This window comes from Fulmarus glacialis, unplaced genomic scaffold (assembly GCF_000690835.1).
Source record: "Fulmarus glacialis isolate BGI_N327 unplaced genomic scaffold, ASM69083v1 scaffold3502, whole genome shotgun sequence".
Classification (NCBI taxonomy): Eukaryota; Metazoa; Chordata; class Aves; order Procellariiformes; family Procellariidae; genus Fulmarus; species Fulmarus glacialis.
Genome location: NW_009199956.1, coordinates 43078 through 64365, shown reverse-complemented (window position 1 = coordinate 64365; position 21288 = coordinate 43078). Strand labels below are relative to the sequence as shown.

Below are 21288 nucleotides of genomic sequence, written 5' to 3'. Positions count from 1 at the left end.
CCACCCCCCCCCCCCCGTCATCAACTAGCTAAGTAAATTGGTTGATAGATTTTTAAACAGCACAGTCACGCGTGGAAGAGTTGGAGCAATTTACCAAAACGGTAATTATCACCTTTCAAAGACTTTTTTTTTTAAGTTCCAGTTTGGGTTGGTGCGTTCTGCCTTTCTTTTAGACAAACAAACCGGTCCCGTCCTGTTATATATTTTTTTTTTTTCCTGCTCATATATTTCACGTTTGAAATTGGTGCCGGTAAAAGTGAGATCTGTCTTTTCAACTCTTTCATGGAGCACAAGCGCTCATTAGCAATTGGCTAAATGGCCTCGGAGCAGACAGCGCCGGGCTGTTTGGGCAGCCCATGCTTCTTCGGGGAAATCATATTATTAATGGTGTGGTTTTACCGGTGCTTCCCAAAAAGTGCATCTTTGCACCCCAGCGTATGTCGGACACAGAAAGTGATACAGCGCTGACACACACACCGAGAGGCGAGGTGTCACAAACGTATTTTGACATTTTACAGGCATTTTCTTGGGAGAGTTTCTCCTTTAATGTTTTTTAGGTAAAAGCAGATAGCTGCTAAAACTTCTAGTAAACTAAGAATCTTACTGAGTGTTAAAATGCTAAACACGGACTTTGTTGTATAAATAAAAACCAAAACCAAAATTCTCCAGCACTTATGTTTTCTCCCTAAACCCCTGTTTACCATATCACCAGTAGCACACACAAAAAAAAAAAAAAGAAAAAAAAAAGAAAAGAAAAGAGGACCTTCCTGGGTTTTGGCATCTTCCTCTGAACTTACAAAAAAGAAATTAAAAAAGGACAGATTTTTGTTCAAGTCAGCGTGTGAATGGCATAGGCTGCTAGACAGTCAAAGGTTGCTGCTAGGACGTTCCAAGACAGTAAAACGTGTAAGAGGCAATTAAGCATTGAAATTTCAGATTTAAATCCAATATCTCTTAACTCCTCTCTGGTTTTAGAGTATTTTATGTTTTAAATATTTCATTAGTACGATTCCCAGTTAAACTGGCTTGTCTCTGCAGAAAGCAATGTATATATTTATGACTCAAGTTTATCCAAGAACATAGTGAACGTAGTCTTATGCAAAAAACATAACCACAGATGGAGAGATATGAAAAAGCTACCTGAAACCTGCTGCTTTTTTCCTACAAACTTATGCTCCCAGTGAAGTCTCCAAACTAATTAGAATTGATTTATTATGGATCAGGTACCTTATCAGGTGAAGAAAGAAATTACCATGGACAGTCAAAGGGTTGAGAGGTCAATACAGAATAGCAAAATCAATTTGCATTGATTAGACAAAAGGTCCATTTTACAGAGCCCAAAGGATTAACTTTTAAGCAAACATCTTTGAACTATAAGACAGCATTTGTGACTGAGAGGTATAAGCGGTGCAGCATTAGAAAACACTTAAGATATTTAAATAAGAAAATAATGCAAGCAATGGTTTAAGCTATCTGGATGTTTATTTTTTATTATGAATCATCCCCAGGATTATTGTACAATTCACTTGAAAGCCCTATGGAAAGGATGCAATTGTTTCATTTATCCCGCGTGTCAATCTTCCCATGAGTTTTCATTCAGGTAAGGTGACTAAACTCGGGAGAGTTCCAGAGAAGGGAGAAAATCTGTGCAAAGGATTGCACTAATCCTGGTGTTGCTTGCGATGAAATATTTACTTGGCAAACGTAGTGTTTTACCACCAAAACCGATGAGATTTTTTTCCCCAGTGAGATACTGTTGTAAAACAGGTCTGAAACTTTAAAAGGAAGGAGGCTCCCTTCTGTGGGTCACCCCTTCCATTTTCTGCGGCACCCAAAGCAGCGCGATGCTGCAGCAAAGCCAGGAGAGCATTACTGCAACAAAAAATAATAAACCCCGGACAAATATTCTCTACCTCCTCATCACTTTGTTTTCAAAGTTTATTCCAAGGAGACCGTATTTCTTTGTCCCATATCTTGGACTTTTTTTTCCCCCGCCGAATAAAACTTAATGGGATTGTGCACCCAGTGTATTTGCTGTGTGCTACCACTTGAAATGATGTAAATATCGGCATTAATTCTTAACCAGGCTTCAGAACACCCTCCATGTTTGGTACTTTCAGGTAGCCACCTTCGGCAGCAAGCGTTTTCCTTCCCTCAGTACCCAGCATTGCTCTTACCTTCAATAGCAAGCATTGCTCTTAGCTCCCGGTTTTTCAGTTCGTAGCGCCTTTCTAGGTCATGTTCTTTTTCCCTAGGCAAGTTGCAAAAGTTCATCAATATGTTAATTACTAAATCATTAAACACTTAAAAGAACCTTTAACTTACATTGATTTTAGGATTCGTAACTGACTTTTCTCTTTAACTTTAAGCTACTCCAAACAAATGATACACAAACTTAAAACCTTGCTCAGGTGGCATATTCAGTAACAGGGCCTTTTCATTTTCTATAATGTCGGCTTTAATTCTGTCAGTTTAACTCTATTGTGCTACAGGACGTAATTATTTCATATATATCCTTGAAGCGGCTGTTGTAGAATGTCCTAAGTATAAAACATTGCCCCGGATCTAATGAACAAATTCTAGCCTCAGCCTATTCACCAAGATAATAAGACACTGGAAGTATTATCCTATATACATTCTGCCCTAATGAATAATGAAAATTAGACACGGGATTAGAAAGCTTAATATTTTGAAGGTAGAATATTCTGTCAAGTTCAGACATGGTAGGAAATTTGTGAGCACAGGCTCTTCCCAGGGAAGTATGCAGGCATCTACACTAGGTGGCATTACTGAAAGAAATATAATCAAACTGAAAGAAGCTGGAAAAGAAGCACTGAGGGCAGAAGGCCTCTAAAAACGAGCAGCGTCTTCTCCCTTCCTCGCCGGTGCTAGCGAAAAAAGTTTATTTGTCCTTACTTTGCAGTATCGGTGGTATCATCGCACCATGACCGATTCACTAATATCCTTTCAGCAGTCCGGTGCTGCTGAACTGGTGATGGGATTGAGGATTTCTACGAAGCAGGTAGCGACTTAAATTTTGCTCTCTCTCCAAATAGTCTTCACCTGTCACATCTGAGGCACAATCCAAATCTCTGCGCATTTCTAAAATGTAATTTTATTCTACTGTTGGGCCTTTGAAAATGTAACTGTGCTTAATATTTCTTTAATTTTTTTTTTTTGATAGCTCTGCCTAATCTTGTGTCATTGCATGCTTCTCATTTTCAAGTCTGAAATATGAGAAAAACAAGTTACTCGATGCGTTCCACAAATCATCCATGCTACTCACTTTTGAGGGAGCATTTTTGAAGACTAATGGAAAGAAAACAAAAAAGTTTTGCATCTCTCTGCTGGGTAAATATTCCAGTAAATCATCCTTTTGTAAATACATGTAGCTATCCATACTTACAGAAGAGAAAGCTGGTTCATTCGTCTTATTAAGGCATTCTTCTTATTAACCAGCATGAACCATTCCTGCATCATAGCTTCTTCTTCTTCTGTGTTTCTTCCTGCAATCGAAAGAATTTCATTACTTATGTGGCATTTCACAAATTGAGCTACATATTTCATTTCAGGTTTTGGAGTATCAGTCTCCAATATCATTGAGCATTACAAGGCGTACTCTCAAATGGTAAAAATATCATATGACTACAAGTCCTGCCGCCCAATCCTGCTTGCTCCATAAATCAATCTTTGAAAGCAGCCATTCTTCAGCATACAGTTTAGTGTTCTTTATCATGCTGATACCCTGATCTAAATAAACACCTTTTAAAAAGTACTGTATCTTTTAAATTCTCCCAAAAGAACTATACTTGTGATGTTCCTAATGAAAAAACCTTGCTGCTAAAAGATGTCTGGTCATCCCAGTCTTCCAAACACAAAAACAATCCTTGTGGGCAAGAGCCACTCCACCCATGCAAACCCAGCGCATTCAGGATGACGTGGCAGGGATCAAAGTAGCTGCAGAGGAGATGGTAATCCTGAACCCTTGGCCAAGGCGCAGGCACCTGCTCAGCTTCTCTGTGCTTATGGCCACTCTTCCAGACAATCAGCTGGAAAGAGCTGCTCCCCTCTTCACCCACAATCAAAGGGAGCCCAAACACAAATGATTTTGGGGTCCAGGTGCCTAAGGGTCCCCATGTGTGTATGCATGGACTAGCATCCCTTTCCCCAGCCCACGTCCATCATTGCCTTCCAGGTAGGATCAGGATCAGGACCCTCCATAGCCTACCTGCAGGCAGTGCTACACTCTACCAGACTCTATAAGACTCCACGTTACCACCTCTGCACCATCAGGCGATGTGGGGAAAAGGCAGAGGAGTGCCCAGAAGGCTCCTGACTATCCTTTCCACGTAGCAGGGTCGCTCAGCCAAATTTCACTCTCTCTGAGCTCAGGGACTAGGAGAAACCTCATCAAATTCCTTTGTGGAGACTCTACCTCTGTAGTGACTTGCCATTCTCATCTCTCAAGTTGAGCTCAGGAGTAAAGACTCATTGAATTATGAAACTCACTCATTTATTACAGTTAAAATTAACCTGGGAATAAACCTGGAATAGCAGCAAAGGAGCATGAGCTGGGTCTTCTGAGTACTTCTCCCAGCTTCGACGCTGCTTCACTGGGAGACTGTGGGCAGATCTCTGAGTTTATGCACCTTGTGTGTAATACGGGGATAATCACCTGTACCGATCTTGCAAGGGTGCTAAAAGTTAATTCTTTGATGTTTTGAAATCTCTGATGCAAGGCGCTGTACACTCGGGGAAGCTATCTTACTAACTTAAACCATAGGATCCCTAGTTGCAGAGAAGCAATTTCCAGCACCAGAAGCTGGAAAGACACCAGAAAAAATATTGTTTTGCTCTAAAAGAAAGCTTTCGATTTCTGGATGGGAGCGTTCGAAATGCTTGCACGTACGTGCCTGCCACGCGCACGTTCACACCCCAATGCCATGGTAGTGTGCAAGCCCAGATCTGCATGGAGAACCACCTCCTCACCTGCCTATGACCCTGCTGCGTGCAAGGGAAGGTCACAGGTCTTCTCCAAACTGTTTGATTCCCCCTGCCGTGGCCTGTGGGCTTGGTGCATCCACACAAGAGAAGGTAGGGGAGATGAACAGGGGAGTGGGTCAGCTTGGGGTGGAGCTGGTGGACCCACACAGTAAGAAAAAGTTACGCCACTTGGTGTGCTCTTCTTTCTGATACGAGGCATGCCCCCATATCCACTTATCACCCTGGGAAGCTCCTGGTTGATGAAACTGTTCCTTGGCAGGGTGCCTGTAGGGTACACGATTTGCTAGTGGCGAGATGGGAAGGGCAGAGCATCCTAAAGTGGGGATGGCCCCGCAGCCTTTTTCCAAGCAGAAGCAGCAGGGTCCAGCTCCTGGACCTGCTCGATGGAGCAATGAAAGAAGAAATTTGTCACGTAGAAATGCTCTCCCCCAAGATCTCCAGCTTCTGGTTTTGTGCAGAAAATACTACGTCACGGCACTTACAATAATATTCAGCAGTTCAGCACTCCCCCAAGGAGGATTAAAACTTATAAGTACACTTTGCTGTTAAGTTACAGATCAAAGGTGTTGCTGTATTGGTCCATCCAACAGGGTCTGCTTTTAGAAGTAGATGATAATCAATATTAGCAACCTTTCATTGAAATGCACCAAGTAGCTGGAATTTATTTGGGGGAGAGGGAAAGAAAAAGGGGATAGATTGCCTTTTTTATCCTTGCAAAATGACCAGTCTATTCTGTGACGCATGAGATCGCCACACTGCCGGTGAAAAAAAGTTCTCACAACCAGACATACGTGGCCATAGTAACATTTTAATCAATTTATGACACTAAATTTGTTGGTTTTGGGGTGGTCTGGGATCTCTGGCTAAAAGATGCCATTATAAACGCAAGCTCTTGCTGCATTTCATTTTGCAAGCCTTGAAAAAGAAATGAGAGACAGAAATGTTTCAAAGGAGTTTGACTCAACAGTGGATCTGAACTTGAATTTCATGCCATGCAATCTCAGGGTAAGAACATAAACTTCTTTCTACTAATGCATTCCTCCTAAATAAAGTTAGTTGCAACATATAATAAGAACAGATCTAGATAAAGCTTGGAGATGGCAAAGCAGATCTGAACAGGTGCCTATTTTGATATTTCCATGCTGACACCGAAACACACGCAATATCCATAGAATAGGCTGGTTTAAAAGTGAGTTAACAAAGTCTTGATTGTTTTAACGGAATTTTTAATCTGTTTTTGTATTCGCTTTGGACCCATGTGATGCCCTGACACCGGTCATGTGATATCGGCTGCGATAGGCACAAATCCCCGGGCAGCAACAAAAGAAGAAAGAGTAAAAAAGAAAAAGCTGAGAAAAAGCTTGCAATTTGGAAAAAGGCCAATTGTACCCTGGCGAAGGCCTTTTTGATCAGTGAAATGACACATGTGTGCAATATTAATAGCAGTCGATGCTGATATTTTATTTGTTGACCGTCAGCTTTTAAATTCTTGCGCATGGAGCTGAAACAGATTCTTCCCAGGCAAGCAAAATAAAGATGAACTACCATATATAAAAAAATTTAAGTAACCCTTTTCAGCAAATACAGTGCCATTAGCACATTACTTATTTTTTTTTTCCCCTTGGTGGAAGGGTGCACACGAAACACTTTCAACAAAGAAAAACTGAGTGTTGTTACTGCAGCGATATTGCAAGCTAAACTCACATTTCCAACTTCTAAATAAAAAATTTAGAAAAAGCCTTTCTTCAACACAGTTACACTCTGTAAAACCCTGCTGCTGCTGGGGTTGGTTTTGTTCCCACTTTCAAGTGTAAAACAAGTATTTAATTGACTTGCTATAAATGCTTGGAAATTAGAATTGGGAAAATACCTGTGTTGTTCTCGGGGAAAAAAAAATACTGTACAGATTATTTAAATGAAGCGAAAAACATGTTTGAGAACAAATCGATCCCATGCATGCAAACCCCTTATCTGAGCCAGTACAAGACGATGAAAATCTATAAATAGCCCACAGATCTTAAACTTAATTTTTTTTTCCATAATACATGCATTACGCTATTGTTTTTGATAAAAAACAACAACAACAACAACAACAACAAAACCCTTTTAAAGCTAGTAAGTTGGACCATTACAAATTAATCCTGACTTTAATAACTGGTTAAAGACCCCTTCAGCTTTATAAGTAACAAAAAATATTAAAGCCTGTGATCACAGCGAGCTTTTCTCATTTCTCCTCTAACCATTTGTTATTTAATCCAATACTAGTAATCCAATTTGTCCATCAGACTTTTAAAGGGCAGAATGCAACTTCCCCAGCTTAGACACTTTTCAAAGTACAATATATTTTTCAAATGAATGCTGGATGTTTCATTTTTTCCCCAACTGTTCCTAGCTCTAATGTATGAGGAAAAAAAGAACAAGATGAACATTGTTCGTACTGATTAAGTAAGAGCTCATTAAAGAGCTGTCAGTGCCGTACTTTGAATATGCATGAAGCATATAATCAGATCTAGTACCGTCACTAGAGGAGAATACGGTAAGTACAAAGGATTGATTTAATTACTTAGAGTGGGCTGTGGTGGTAAAGCAGTCTTGTTAGTGCAAAAAGAAAAGGAGGTTGTATTCTGGCACGGTTAGGGGAAAAAGGCAGTTTTAGCTTCTGCCACAATACCTAATCTCAGGATAAAGCACTTTACATTGTAGCTTAAAATGAAGACTGTCAGTTTTCTAAAAAGACCAGAATTCATCTTATCTTGTTTAACCTCACCTGGTTAACTATCTAGCAGAACATATTTATTCTCTTTAACACGTAATTATGCGTATACCTTTTTATCCTATAGTTCAATAATGACTTCTGAAAACAGTCTTCAAATAAGAGCGCGTAGTGCTGCAAACATCATATGCATGCAAAATGCTCGGTAAGAGATTTGAAAAATGCAGAACCAGAAACTAAGACCAAACACTAAGTACAGGCGTCTTTATGTAAAAAGACAATACAGCTTTTAATGTCGGACTTTATTATTAGATAGGTTCTGAGGAGGATTCTGGCAAGGTTTCTCTAATTTATTTTCTTTTTCCCCTCTTCCTTTCTGCTTTCTTTTCTATTTTTTTATCTTCTCTCTTTTTTTTTTTTTTAACCAATACATTCTTGTTTTATTCTTCCTCTAGGAATCCAGGGGAATTCTCTCACAGCAACTCTCAGTGCCATTTTCTAATTTCATTGTCTGGCTTGAGTGGTGAAGGATGCATGCTCTATTCTTCTCTTCACTTGACATCTACCAGAACCCTCCTCAATGATTAGGAACGAGCCCAACACCAAGCCTGGAACAGCAGAAGACACTAAATTCTGCCCTCAGATACGAGAAACTCCTACTGACTTCTGAGTTGTGATTCTGTGCTGTAACAGCTCCTGCGCAGGATTCAGTCAAGGCTGCAGCATAAAGTTTGGTGATTTTGTCCCTTACTGGGACAATTTTTAATGATGGCCAAAATACTGATAGCCAGAATTTTAATGATAGCAAAAAAACCCCCCAAATCCCACTCCAAAACCCCTTCTTTTCTCCTGTGGTTCATCACACATATTCAAATATAATTTTCCTGACTGTTATTCAAAACCAACCTGAGCCAATTTTCATCTACAATGCTCAAGAATTACAAGCATGTTTATGTGTTACCATTTTTGAGAACAATAAAAGTGACTAGCTTATTTTAATGGTGTACAGCTTCCGGGCAATCTTTTAAAAATACCTTTTCCTTCACATTCTTCAGGATTTACAAAATGGATTTTTGTTTACACTGTAAGCTAATTATTTGTTAAACATTTAAATAAGAAGCATCTTGACAAATGTCTCTTCTGAATCCATCTGAAAAAAACAATTTCTTTTTTTTTTTTCCCCTTTCCTGCTAAAAATACTTCCAAACCCACCCCTTATGCTCAGCCAGCTATCAGTACGTATATGTGCCATTAGACCCATTATTTTTAAGCTGTTCGGGCAGCTAGTCATTAGATAAACCCAATATGGATTAACATAGTAAAACTGTACATTGCTAAGAAAACAGAGAAGAAAGTGCTACGAAACACTGTGAATACCACTTAAAAGGAAGAAAAAGCAGCAACGTGCAGGGACAAGATCAGTTTACAGTGTAAATGGATGAACACAGTAACTCCTCTACACTTTATACCGTCGTAAATCTGTCAAGATAAACCAATAGATTAATATTTTAAGCAAAAATCCTTAAATGTAAATGTATTTAGCTGTTGTGCAAAAATGAATTACAACCTGTGGAAGATAAATAATAAAGGGTTTCTATCAGCATCCCAAACCAGCCCATTCAATCTGGCAAGAAATAACAGGTTTAAGAAATCACTTTGTATGTCGTCTTAAGCAGTAATTGTTTTTAAATTTTATTTGCACTGCGTATAGTGTGTGTGCCATGGTGTCACGGTTAAACACAGAAAACTCCCCATGTCTCCCCATTTACCTCAACAGAACTACATGAAAAACAACCTACTTAAGACAGAGCCCATTCTTCACCCATTTGCTGATGTTTACACACAGTTTTAAAATAGAATAGAAGAAGCTTTCTTCACTCAACACACTTGGGTGAAGAGGCCAGCAGGAGAATGCCAGCGCATGTGAACTAGAGCGGGGTGAATAACGACAAAAACTGGCCAACTTCGCTCTGCTCCTCTTTCTGGGCTATTCGTTAGTTGACAGAAGCTAGATGACCAGCGAGAGCCGTCCAAACACCAGCGGATTCCACAAACTTAACGGTAAGATCTTTTGAAAACGTACCCTGCCGCCTTTATTTGCCTGCTGAAAAAAAAAGTTGCATTCACCCAATCACGGGGACGAGTTTTTACGAGTTTCTGTATTAGGAGCGAGCGGACAGATTGGCTTGTTTACCTGAAGGAGAACATGAATAGCAAATAAAGAATAGTTCTAGGATGTGTCTCATCTTGTCTCGTAAGAACCTGGGGAAATTCACTGAAATTGAAGGTGGTGTGTTTAAAACCGATAAAAAGAACAATCTTTCCTCAAAGCCTCATAATTTTCCAGTAGAACTCGTCGCCACGAGGCAATGTTGAAACTAAGAGCTCAGCAAGAATTAAAACCAGGTTGAATGTTGAATATGGAAAGGCAAAGCTGTAGTGATACATATTCAAACAAACAAACAAAAAACCACGGGAGGTTAAGAATTGGATCCTCCTGCTTTAGGACATGAGCTAACCTTTAATTTTTAGAGGTTAAATGAAATGTTCCCTGGGGCCAGGTTAGCCTGTAACCAGCCTCTGCGGAGTTTCTTGCCCCTGCCTGGGTTCAACCCGTACCTGTCTCTCTACAGGACAGTGTTCTGGACCAGACCATGGGGCTTATCCACTGTGGCAATTACAGCTTTATGGAAAGGAAACACGGGAAGGGACGAGAAACAACGCCGGGTGTTTTAGCTGACCAACCTCACATCGCTAACAAAGGCTGATGGAAGGTCTCGAACCCTTCGAAGTCAATGGCGGACTTCCCACTGATTTTAATAGTCTTCTCATCTCGCTCACTGTGAACAGCTTATGCACAGACGAGCTCTTGTTTTTAATGCCAGTTACTGAATTTAACAAATACTTAAGCAGAAAAGCCTATATTCACAACAGATATTCTTTGTAAAGGAGAGTTACACAAGACCTACTGCAAAATGTGTCCGACACAACTGAAAGCTATGGTGAAGATTTTTAAACACCTAGTGATCCACAATTTTTCACTAAGTGAAACTGAGGCATCCCAAAAGAGACCTATTTTCTGAAAAATCACCCTCCTCTGCTTTCAGAGGACCACCTTTGGTGGACAAGCTCAGAACTTTGGTTAAAATAATTCTTCAAAGTTCTCAGTGTCAAAACGGAGCCTGCAGGAGGCACTCCACAGCATGAATGGATGGGCTGCTCCACCTTGAGCTTCAAGCCTCCCATTTCAGATTACCATGCCCAGCTTTCTTCCAGAACACTTCTTCCTTTCATTGAATAAGGACCTCCTCGGTTATTAAAAATCACTGGAAATGAACAAGAATAGCCACCAAGAGATAAACAGGATGGGACCGTTGTTTAGACGACACTGCAGAAGAGCTAGCTAGCAGATGAAGCCCTAGCACAATTTTCCGAGCCTGAACTGGATGGGAAAATGCCCAAGGAACATTAGAAAGGCAAATTCATGGCCACTAACTTGCTGTCTGAGAGCAGTTGAGAAGGAGACATTGATGTCCACACAATAGAGTCTCGTAAAGGTAGGTAACGACTGCCAAGAATCTGCCAGGCAGAGTTACATTGCAGTGCATTGTCTGACTCTGTTTCAGCCCCCAAAAGTACTGTAACCCTAACAAAACGGAGCCGTGGCCAAGGGAATGCCTTTATCGCAAGCACACATCAAATTAGCTTAATATCAAGCAGGAAACTTGTAATTTCTTTGGTTTCTGAAGCATAATAAATCAGAGAGGCTATTTAAAATTTTGAGAGCTGTGTAAACAGAAGGTCAGGGTTCTGACCACATCTCAGCACGTGTCAGGATTTATTCTACCTGGAGTGGGACTGACTCACAGGAAGACACACATTTGTGGCCTGCAGCCTTGGCAACCTAAAATTATCACAGGACTGAAACTTCCACAAAAGATGAATTGCCTGAAAGATTGATGATTTTCTCTACACGACAAATCGACACAGTGGCCACCAGAAAATAACAGAAAATCAATAGAAACAGAATGCTTGGGCTTGATAAAGATTACGAATGTATTTTAAATGTGGGACCATCAATCCAGACCAAGAAAACACATAGTTTGTGGCCCAAAATTCAGACAACAAGAGGTGAGATTCCACTGAAACATCTGCAGAGAATCCTGTACGAAAGATGTTTCCTGCCTTGAGGACAGTGCCTGCAAGGATCCCAGCACCGAGCAGAACGAACGCTTGCCCTTTATCACCCTCTGGTATTCTTTGTACCCGAATTTTCTCATGTAGCACAACTTCAGAAGAAGCACGGGCTTGGGAAAAGTATACATCAGACCTTTGCTTGCAGCACAGGAAACATGCACCATTAACCGATACACTCGAACCTTTGAAGCTACGGAAAAAACAGTAGTTCACGCTTGGAAATCCACCAAGAAGGGGATGATGGTCTGGCAGATGAACTATTTCGCTTGCAGGTTGACAAGTAGAGTTGGATGCTTTGTTATGAGTGACAGTAATTCCTCTATGGCTCATAACTACTCCATAGACCAGTTGCCTGTTTACTTGGCAAGCGATGGCTGGGTAAGACTCTGAAGCGAGTGGCCAGTTAACCTTAAAGTCATTGAATTGTGCTCTACTAGGCAGCATATTATCCCATTTTTACCAAATGTTGCCTTACTTCCTTCAGAACATATTCTCCCAGAGCTGGGAAGAGGCGGTGGACAGTATAAAATGACTTCTTTAATGGACAGGGCTGAATTTAACCCAAGCAACTGCCTGAAGTGAGATGATGGCTGCCACTGAATGTGACCTTGTACCAGTGTTAATGAAGACACCTGCTCTTACTGGGAGTTGGCAGGTTTGTACTTCTGGGATCCAAAGCTTCCCAGTGCTAAACGGGCAAGCTCAGCTAGGTTGAGGTGTCCTGGGGCCCCACGGTTTCCAGTTTCGACAGAAAAGGTGGTTTTGGCGGTAAATGGGAGAAAACCAAGAAAAAATAACAGGACTTTCTGCAGACTGCAGTGGCATCGTGGGTCAGGAGCCCCGGGGTGACCAAAGTGCCTTTCTCCTCGCCTTCTCTTTACAGGCAGGCACTGATGGTAGAGAAAGCTAACTTCCAGGCATAAAGCCAAAGACTATGCCTACCACATGAAAGAGCATTTATACTGCAATACCACAAAGAAAGATGGAAATCAGTTGAAAGAAGCAAGTGTCTGTTGGGTCTTGCAAGACTTCTGGAAGGCTCGCAAGTCTATTCATAGCGCCTGGGGCTCTCCCAGAGTAGCCTCCTGCAATGGGGACAGCGCTGCGCTCGGGCTCTCTTCTGCAAGCTGGCTTCAAGCACTTTGTTGACAGGTTCTTTTAAGGCAAGGATGAGGCTACAAACCAGGGAGGTGCATGGAGAGGAGGCCGACTTATCATTCAGTCCTTCCAGCCAACGGCAATTCTGTGTTACTTTGAGAAAAAATTTAAATATGGTCATTGTTGCTGGTGAGCTGCTTTAATGCTTTAATGGACTTGGCCTGGGAAAGCTAGACACGCACACTGCCCATGTCTGGTCTTGGAAAGGTCTCCTCCTGGGAACTTCTGCCTACCAACACACAGATCTAGGATTGAAGAGATGTGGTGAATTAGAGAGTCAGAACTGTGAACTCCAGGGTTTGGCATGGTGTGTTCCTTCCGCGGGAGCTTCTCAGCTGTAGAAATGCTGGCTATTTGGAAAAGTATGGCCGGATGGTCTTCCTTTACCAAAAAATCACTTCACAGGAACTGCTAATGGGAAGAGATGGAGATTGGAGAGGGAAAAGTTTGCCAGTAAGAGACTGTGGAGGCAACATGACAGAAGGGAAACTGGAGAAAGGTTGACAAGCCTCAAGGACTCAAGAAGTTCTCAATCGCTCAAAATGCATAACTCTGGCAACTACAAAACCAATACTTGTGCAGAAATTTGTGTGTGAAAGGGACAGATCTGGACCCTGAAGACTCACGTCAGAAAAACAGCTTACTAGTGTGCCAGTTTATTTGCATTAACAAATTTTAATGAATGGCTTTGCACTGCATGGATTCAGTACTAGCAGGCATTTCTACAGAGCTCTGTGGGCTTCAGGTCAGTCAAGTCACACTTGGATGCAACGTAGAAGCACAGCTACCATATCGTAAACGAGACCTTGATCATAATGTCGTTGCACTTCTTTCATCCAGGCTTTTGGTAGTTGCCAAAACTCCTATTACCATAACCCTGGCAGCAAGTTAACGTTCCTGAACGCTGGAGAGTGAAGCATCTCATCAAGTGCTTTACGATATTGCTGCTTCAAAACAAGCAGTAACTACCAACGCATAGTTTTGTGAACTGTTATCATGTTACAATAAAAATCACCGACTCTTGCGCTTATTGTCAAAAACCTTTTCTTCTGTCCAACACAAATTGCTATTAGTAATATCCTTCGAGCCTCCTAATCGTTAGGTATTTCTGACAGGGAATGCTCACAAACTAGCACCAGCAAAAACCCAAACCAGTGTCACATACGTATCATTCATGTATTCAGAATTTTTTGAAACGCTTTCCCTCACTTTTTATGTTAAATGTAAAAAGGTAAATGGTAAAGATGTTGATTTCAGCAATACTTTTAAATCTTCTATCTTGCCAGAACTGCCATTGTTACACCGTCCTTTCTCTTGCCGTCCTTCGGCATGTACATCTTTGTCTTTCACAATATGGTTGGACAACTCTCTTCCACCTCGTGGTTTGGCAAGTTTTCAGTTCACCTGAGATTAAATACGCTGAGCGAAGCAAAACAACAGTGTCTATGGAAAGCAAGGCTGGCGAACAGCTATAAAACTTACAATGTTATTAATTCATTCTTTCTGATTTAGGTGAGATACGAAAATGTGAAAAGACCATGATGATTTCCCTGTCTAGGTACAACTTTCTCCTTATGTACATGCACCGATATTTTTCATACTCTCTGCTTGCGAGCCTAAAGACGGTAACAAAACCAATTTTTAAACGGAGTTAATCTCTCAGGGAAAACTGAACATTCATCATTTTCCTCCCCAAGCCCTGACACTGGTGAACACAAATCTGCATTTACTTTTGAGAATTCCAAGGAGAATTGCAAATTCAATTGTTTTTAAAAGACAAAACTTGGCTTAGGGAGTAGGATGCCTCCTCCAAGCTTACCCCTCCCACCCCCAGTGCAAATTTGTGTTACAGACTGGACGAATCCAGTAAGAAGCATTCAAGACAGTATAATACAGACTGGTAAATACAGCTCGATAATCGGGCTTCTGAAGATGCAGAGCATATAAGGGATTTATTTTTGATAGTGAATCTATACACATATACATCATCAAGCCCCCATTGAGAAGCAGACCACTCCAAGTGATTAATACAGCTCAAGGGGGCAGATAAGAGATCAATGACAAAAATCACCTGGTAAAAAAACGTAAAAGGTGTTGCATTAAAAGGGCTTTTACTTTGCATGTGAAACAATACCGAGAAACCTGTATTTTAGCACTTGTACTCAACAAGCACTCCAAAGTATGCCGGGATGAGAACAGAAACCCATCCTTTCTAATAATCTTGTGACAAAAGCTAAAAGACATCATCCTATTAACTAGTGATCTCAACTGCTAATGCAGAGTACTTCCTGGTGCCTTTTATGTAGAATGCCGCTATTAAAAAACCACTAAACATTCACTGTGAACAACACAGAATCATTCATCTTTTATCAGCATCTCTTGTTAGAGGAGTATGAGAGGGGCTGAAGGTGTCATTGATATTATAGAGTGGAAATTAATCAGAAATTTTTCTCATATTTTCCTCATCACACTCATTTACTTTTGTACAAATTTCCCCCTGCTAAAAAGTTCATACCCAGCCCCCTGTTGTACGCTTTTAAGTTGAGAATATTCAACGAGTGCGTCAACTGAAAGGCACCAGGTCCTAACACAAAAAGCATTCGAAATTCTCATTTAGTTGTCTTTATTTTGCTAGCGCCATGTGGTCCTTGAAGATGTAGAAAACACGGGAAGCCGAGTAAAGATCAGAGCAAGCTCATTAGCATTCTGACAAAATTGGAGTGGTGGAGATGTATAGTTTGCCTAGTTTGTCGTTTTGAAAGCTACCGGTGGTAAGCTTTCTATTTCATTGTGCTTTTGTCTTTTTTGGGGGTTTTCAACGCAGCGGGGTGGTTGTTAGCCTAGGTTTTCACAGTGCATTGTGGGAACCTTGCCTGCACATTCAGCCTATATAGTATCATTCGAGTTCAAGTCAAAAAGTTTTTTTTTTCCCTATTTATTTCATAATCACCTATGCTCATGGATAATTGTCGTCTGGCTGTCAAAACCCATCCTGCCTGACATTTGGTTTATAAAGTTTAAAAAAAAAAAAAAAAAAAGAACAAAAATCCCTAAATAAAATGCACTCTGAGCTGTATTTAAAAATAAAACCTTTTAAACATGTCGCTAGTTTTCTTCAAAAGACAAGATAAGAAGAAATTAATTTAAATTCCACTGTTTACAATAAACTAGAAATGAATTTAAGACAGATCCAGTTGATTAGAATTCAAAAGAGACTCTTTCACTGTATAAGATCCCCAATTCTATTTCAGAGCCTCTTGAAGGAAAGATGGGTTTATGCTCCAGAATTATGTAAATAATGAATTACCTCTTAGAAGACCTAAAGAAGTTATTACTCTGGTCATTTGATTTTTTTTTTTAAATTTTTTTTTTAAACATAAGGCTCACTTTGAAAGGCTAAAAGGGCTACATTAATGCTGCTATTCGACATGAATGTTTCCAAGTTGCAATGAAATGGATAAAGGTCTTTTTGGATGAATTTATCTACTAAATCCTTGTGGTTGCCCTCCTATCTGGAATGATGACCCAAAAGAATGTCAACAGCTCATTTCCCAGAGAGCTGGAAAGACTTACTACGCAAGCCATAATCTGCACGTTCTCAAAGAACCGTTTCAAACATTACATTTCACAAGCTGTTTAAAGAGATTTTTTATTTTTCTCTCATCTCCACTATCCTACCAGTACTTTGGACATCAGTGCTTCGGAAATGAGGGCTTTAACAAAGTTGAAACGTGACTTTTTACACGTATTGTGTTGGTGGGTCGTGCATATGTGGACACGCGTACACGCACCGTGCAACACGTGAGCGCCCACGGATTCCCACGCGCTTCAAATTCACGTCGCTAAATTCTAGCTGCGCTATGGCAGGGACAAGTAAATGCTAAGAATCCAAATACATTAAGTTACCCCTAATTTAGTCATTGGATTTTTTTAATATAACGTGTGTCAGGCTGCCAAAATCGCAGATATCCTTTTAGTAGGAAAGGATAAAACCCGGCTTGAAAGGAGTTACAATGGTCTAGATGCGGATACAGTAAATTCTACAATGGAGCGGGGATTAAAGATTTATTTACTTAGCAAGGGGGAAAGGATAAACAAATATTAAGAGAAAGAGCCGCTTTATACAAAACCTTCAAAATTCTTTCTTTTTGTCGTGCGCTTGGATAGCACCATTATGTTTGTCAAAACAGCCCTAGAGCTGCAGCCAGCCTTTGCTGATCAAGAAAAGCAAACCGTCAGGCCAAAGAAGGAACACTGGTCTTTAAAAACAAAAAAAAGTACAAGCAGGTAAGTGCCTGAAGGCAGAAAGCTCTGAGATACCCCCATAGCCGTGTGGATTGACAGATCTAAATTTTTCCATCATATTTAAAAACTAATTTCATTCTATGCCCTTGTGAAATACTTGGAATTTCATCACAGGAGGTGTTGCAACATTTACGCTATACATGAAGGACTATATTCCCTCCCCAACTAAAACCAACCCCCCAACCCTGAGAATTAAATAGCAGGCGTTATTTTAAGCTTAACAAAAGGCAGAATTTTGCCAGCTCCGAGGTGGCACCTTTATTTCTAACCTGCTTTTAATCACTCAGTTCCTTTTCACTCAGGTTCCAACTCCCAGCAGAGGCAAATAACCTGAAGACTGTCATCCGCCCGACAGTAAAGGCGACTGAATTATTTTCTATACTTTGCAATGTGCTTATAGCTGCAAAATTATTTATCTCCTTCACTGCGTTCTACTACGAAAGTTTCCTCCAGAAGAATCGCCAGGACCAGCCATATCAAATTAGAGGGCAGTCAGGAGTGTCTAAGTCCAGCTTTAAAACAAATATCATAACAATTACTTAGCCATATGGAAAATAGGGTATGTCTTTCCTGAAAGCTTTTATACATTTTCTATCTCAAATTTCAACTTCATTAGAAACTATTTCTGACTAGCAAGCTGCAAGATTGCTAAATATCTAACTGTTAACTCACCATGAAGAAAGAGACTCTTTTGAATGGCAGAACTTTTCCAAGATGCAAATGAACAATAATCTAATTTCGAGAGTAAATTAACTGAAGGATTCACTTTCGTATGTTTCAAAGTCTCCGAAATTAAGTGGCGGTTGCAACCTATGCAACACACACACACACGCGCGCCCACGCTCAGGCACACATGCTAACACAGCACCCCCGCTACACCCAACTCCCATCTTCAGAAGAACTCACATTGTACTTATGTTTAGGTTCCTATGACTTAAAGGCCAGATGTTTCACAAATGACCAACAATTGGAGGTTAGAATAAATTAATGACTGATTTCTGAGCTTTGATGGAATTAAGCATACTTCTTTTCTCAATGTGCCATGTGAATGTTCGCCTGTTAAACTTTTTTTTTTCTTTTTTTTTTTCTGACAAGTGAGGCCACCCGGCAGAAAACAACTGATGCAAAACCCAAGAGTAATCCCTCTGTTTAGTTCAACACTGTGGTTAGCCTTAACACTGCCTCTATTATCCAATGGATTTAGAGAAACTTTCATTTATTTGTTGGCCTCAGTCTTCCAACTTTGTTGCCTTCTTTAAAGGACCCAAGACCCATTCCTATGTAAATACATTTGCATAGGGCCACAATGAAACTTTCTGGGACTCGGATTAAACTTGCAGAACTAGATAGCTGCGCTGTGCATATTTGTGATCTTCACGTAAGTACTTTCACAAATACATACGAGTAAATGAAGCTGATGTCAATTCTTGCTACAGGAACGCCTGGAGTTTAAAAGAAACGCTCCGTCGCAAACTACGTACCAAAGCCCCGAACTCTGAAACAACTGGCAGACGCAGCGCCCGACGTGAAATTACAATATATATAATGAACAAAAAGTCCTTTTCATTTAGGAGCTGTTAAGATCGGCACTTTAGTTGCTGCAAAATGTCATCGTCTCTCCTAACCTGTTCCTGTTGCGGCAGGACAACAGGATCCCTGTTGTAAAAGTGATGATTCATAGCTACTTGGTTTTTCACTTGTTTTTTTTTCTTGCTGCCTCTGTTTATAAGGAGTACCTAAGGTATAATGTATTATTATATACTGTACACAATACGGCCTTCTTGCAGCCAATTCAAATACAAAGCTTTGCATCTAGCAAGGCTATTAGGAAACAGCACCAGGATTAATCCCTGCAATTACAACCCTCAAAAAACGCAGGTGGACACTCAGTACAATTTCGCCATTCCCGCATACAAAATGCCAATACCTTAAAGGTTTATGTTCTGTAAGAGAGGCTAACTAAGGACTGGTTTTGTAATTTCACTGGCACTGAGGACTGTGGGCCAGGAATTGCAACTGAATATATTCTTTTGGTATGCATTTAAGGAGATAACAACTTCTTCCTTGTTTTGCAGAACAGTCTGTTTTATCTAGTTTAAAAAGCTTAGTATATGTAACTTCTAAAAAAATCGTATTATAGTGTTATTCAAGTCCACTACTACAATGATTAAAAAAATGAAGCCAAATATATCAAACTTAATCACACACAAAAATACACTAGCCACTAAAAAATGACTTGCATAACAGGAAGCATGTTAATGAAGACACTGGCATAAATCATAAACCAATTCTGATTTACACTTTATTTTCCTTATTCCTGACTGCAGGGTGAGTCTCTGCTGCCCCGTGTAAATACCATATACAAACCCAATTTCTCTCGTTGGACTAAGCACATCAATACAAAAGCAAATGAACTACCAAAGTGCCCTAATTAACAATTTTGCAAGTGAATGCAGACATCAGTGCCACACTGCAGCCATTAAAGTCTATTCCTTGCCATATCTGTTTCTGTTAACATTTCAATAGACCAATTAAATGACCTTTCCCCCCCTCAAACTCAATTAAGCTATTTGAACATCAATTGATAACTTACCATGTATTTATGCAAAATGTGCAAGCAAGAGATTCATTTTTTCAATCCTAATGATGTTTTGAAGAAGAGAAAACTATCTTAACTGTCCTGTCCTGGTATTCCATGGAGAGGGGGGCCAGGGACAGGATTGCCTCCCAGGGGAGCCTGGTGGGCACGTTGACATTGTGGCAGGCGGTTTGGAGAAAGCAGGTGTGAGGCAGATATTCTTCTTCCATGCCATTTGGTCCCTACCAGGCAGCTGCCTTGGGAGGTCAAAAGAAAGCGGAGACAGCCATCTCTTTCAGCTTGTTGGAGTATCACATCGCTGGGTCACAGCCAGCACACTGGTAGGTGGCACAGGGTCACATCAGCCAACTTGTAGATATCCAGAATTGTTTCTTTTTTCCTCCTTTTTTTTTTTTTTTTTTTTTTGTCTTGAGTTTTTACGTCTCGTTCTATAGTGAAAAAGCAAAGGGGTGCCCCAACGCATATACCTTTCTGAGCATCGCATGGTAGGTATGACATTTGACTTCAGCCTGTGTGCCCCATGTTAAAAGAGGTGATTTGCTGACATTTGCATTTTCCCAAGGGGCTCGCTACACCATGAATCTGTTTGTCACAAATTCAGGGGACTTGAGCGGAAGGAGTAAAGGCAACACTCTGAATTCTTTGCTCATGTTAAAGGCTAGATAAGGGTCAGTGTCTCCTCTTTAAGAGCTGGCCTTTGCTTCTCTGCACAGGTAAACAGTTCCCCCCAGGGTGTGTAGATAGGGACTGAAAGCATGGGGATTTATTTAAAATAAGACCACCTCAATCTAGGACAGAGGCATTTTGATGCTGCTGCTGCTACGACTAATTTAGGTGAGAAATATAAATTTGTTGGCTTCAAGAATAAAAAGGACGATTACAGATCTTCCAGGAAAAATAAGAAACGAGTATTTGTTTCGGTCATTCAGAGGAAAGCTTTGTAAGTACCTATTTCCTCTCAGCAGACTTTTTTTAGATCCAAAAAAAAGCTCTAATTTTAAACTAAGAAGAAATCAAGCAGAAAACACAGAAGTGGAGGGGAGGAAGGTATAAATTGTTTAGCCTTCCTTACATCTCAAAAAAAAAAAAAGAAGTTGTACCTGAACAAATTTTAAAAAAGCACTAAGCCCCAAAAGTAATCTTTCTTAAATTAAAAAAAAAAAAAAGAAAGTAAAAAGAAACCAAGCTAAAAAAACTACCCCAGACCTTTTTCAGGATTCTTTGAAGATGGGTAGGAGAGAAAATGAAGATCCAACTCGAACAATTCTATTTGAAGTTTTAGTTTGAATCCCTTAAAAAAAAAATAATTCTA

At 40.3% G+C, this 21288-nt stretch overlaps 1 protein-coding gene across 1 annotated transcript in view; it reads right to left on the bottom strand.

The window, feature by feature from the left end:
* Positions 1 to 2177: 2177 nt before the first annotated feature.
* Positions 2178 to 21288, bottom strand: part of LOC104073590 (EH domain-binding protein 1-like) — a gene marked incomplete at its 3' end in the record, with an annotated part of 48444 nt that continues 29333 nt past the window's right edge. Inside the window, exons 8-9 of the mRNA XM_009573426.1 lie at positions 3407 to 3506; positions 2178 to 2251 (exon numbers count right to left, since the gene is read on the bottom strand). Coding sequence (XP_009571721.1) covers positions 2178 to 2251; positions 3407 to 3506 — 174 coding nt within the window. The remainder of the gene's footprint in view (positions 2252 to 3406; positions 3507 to 21288) is intronic.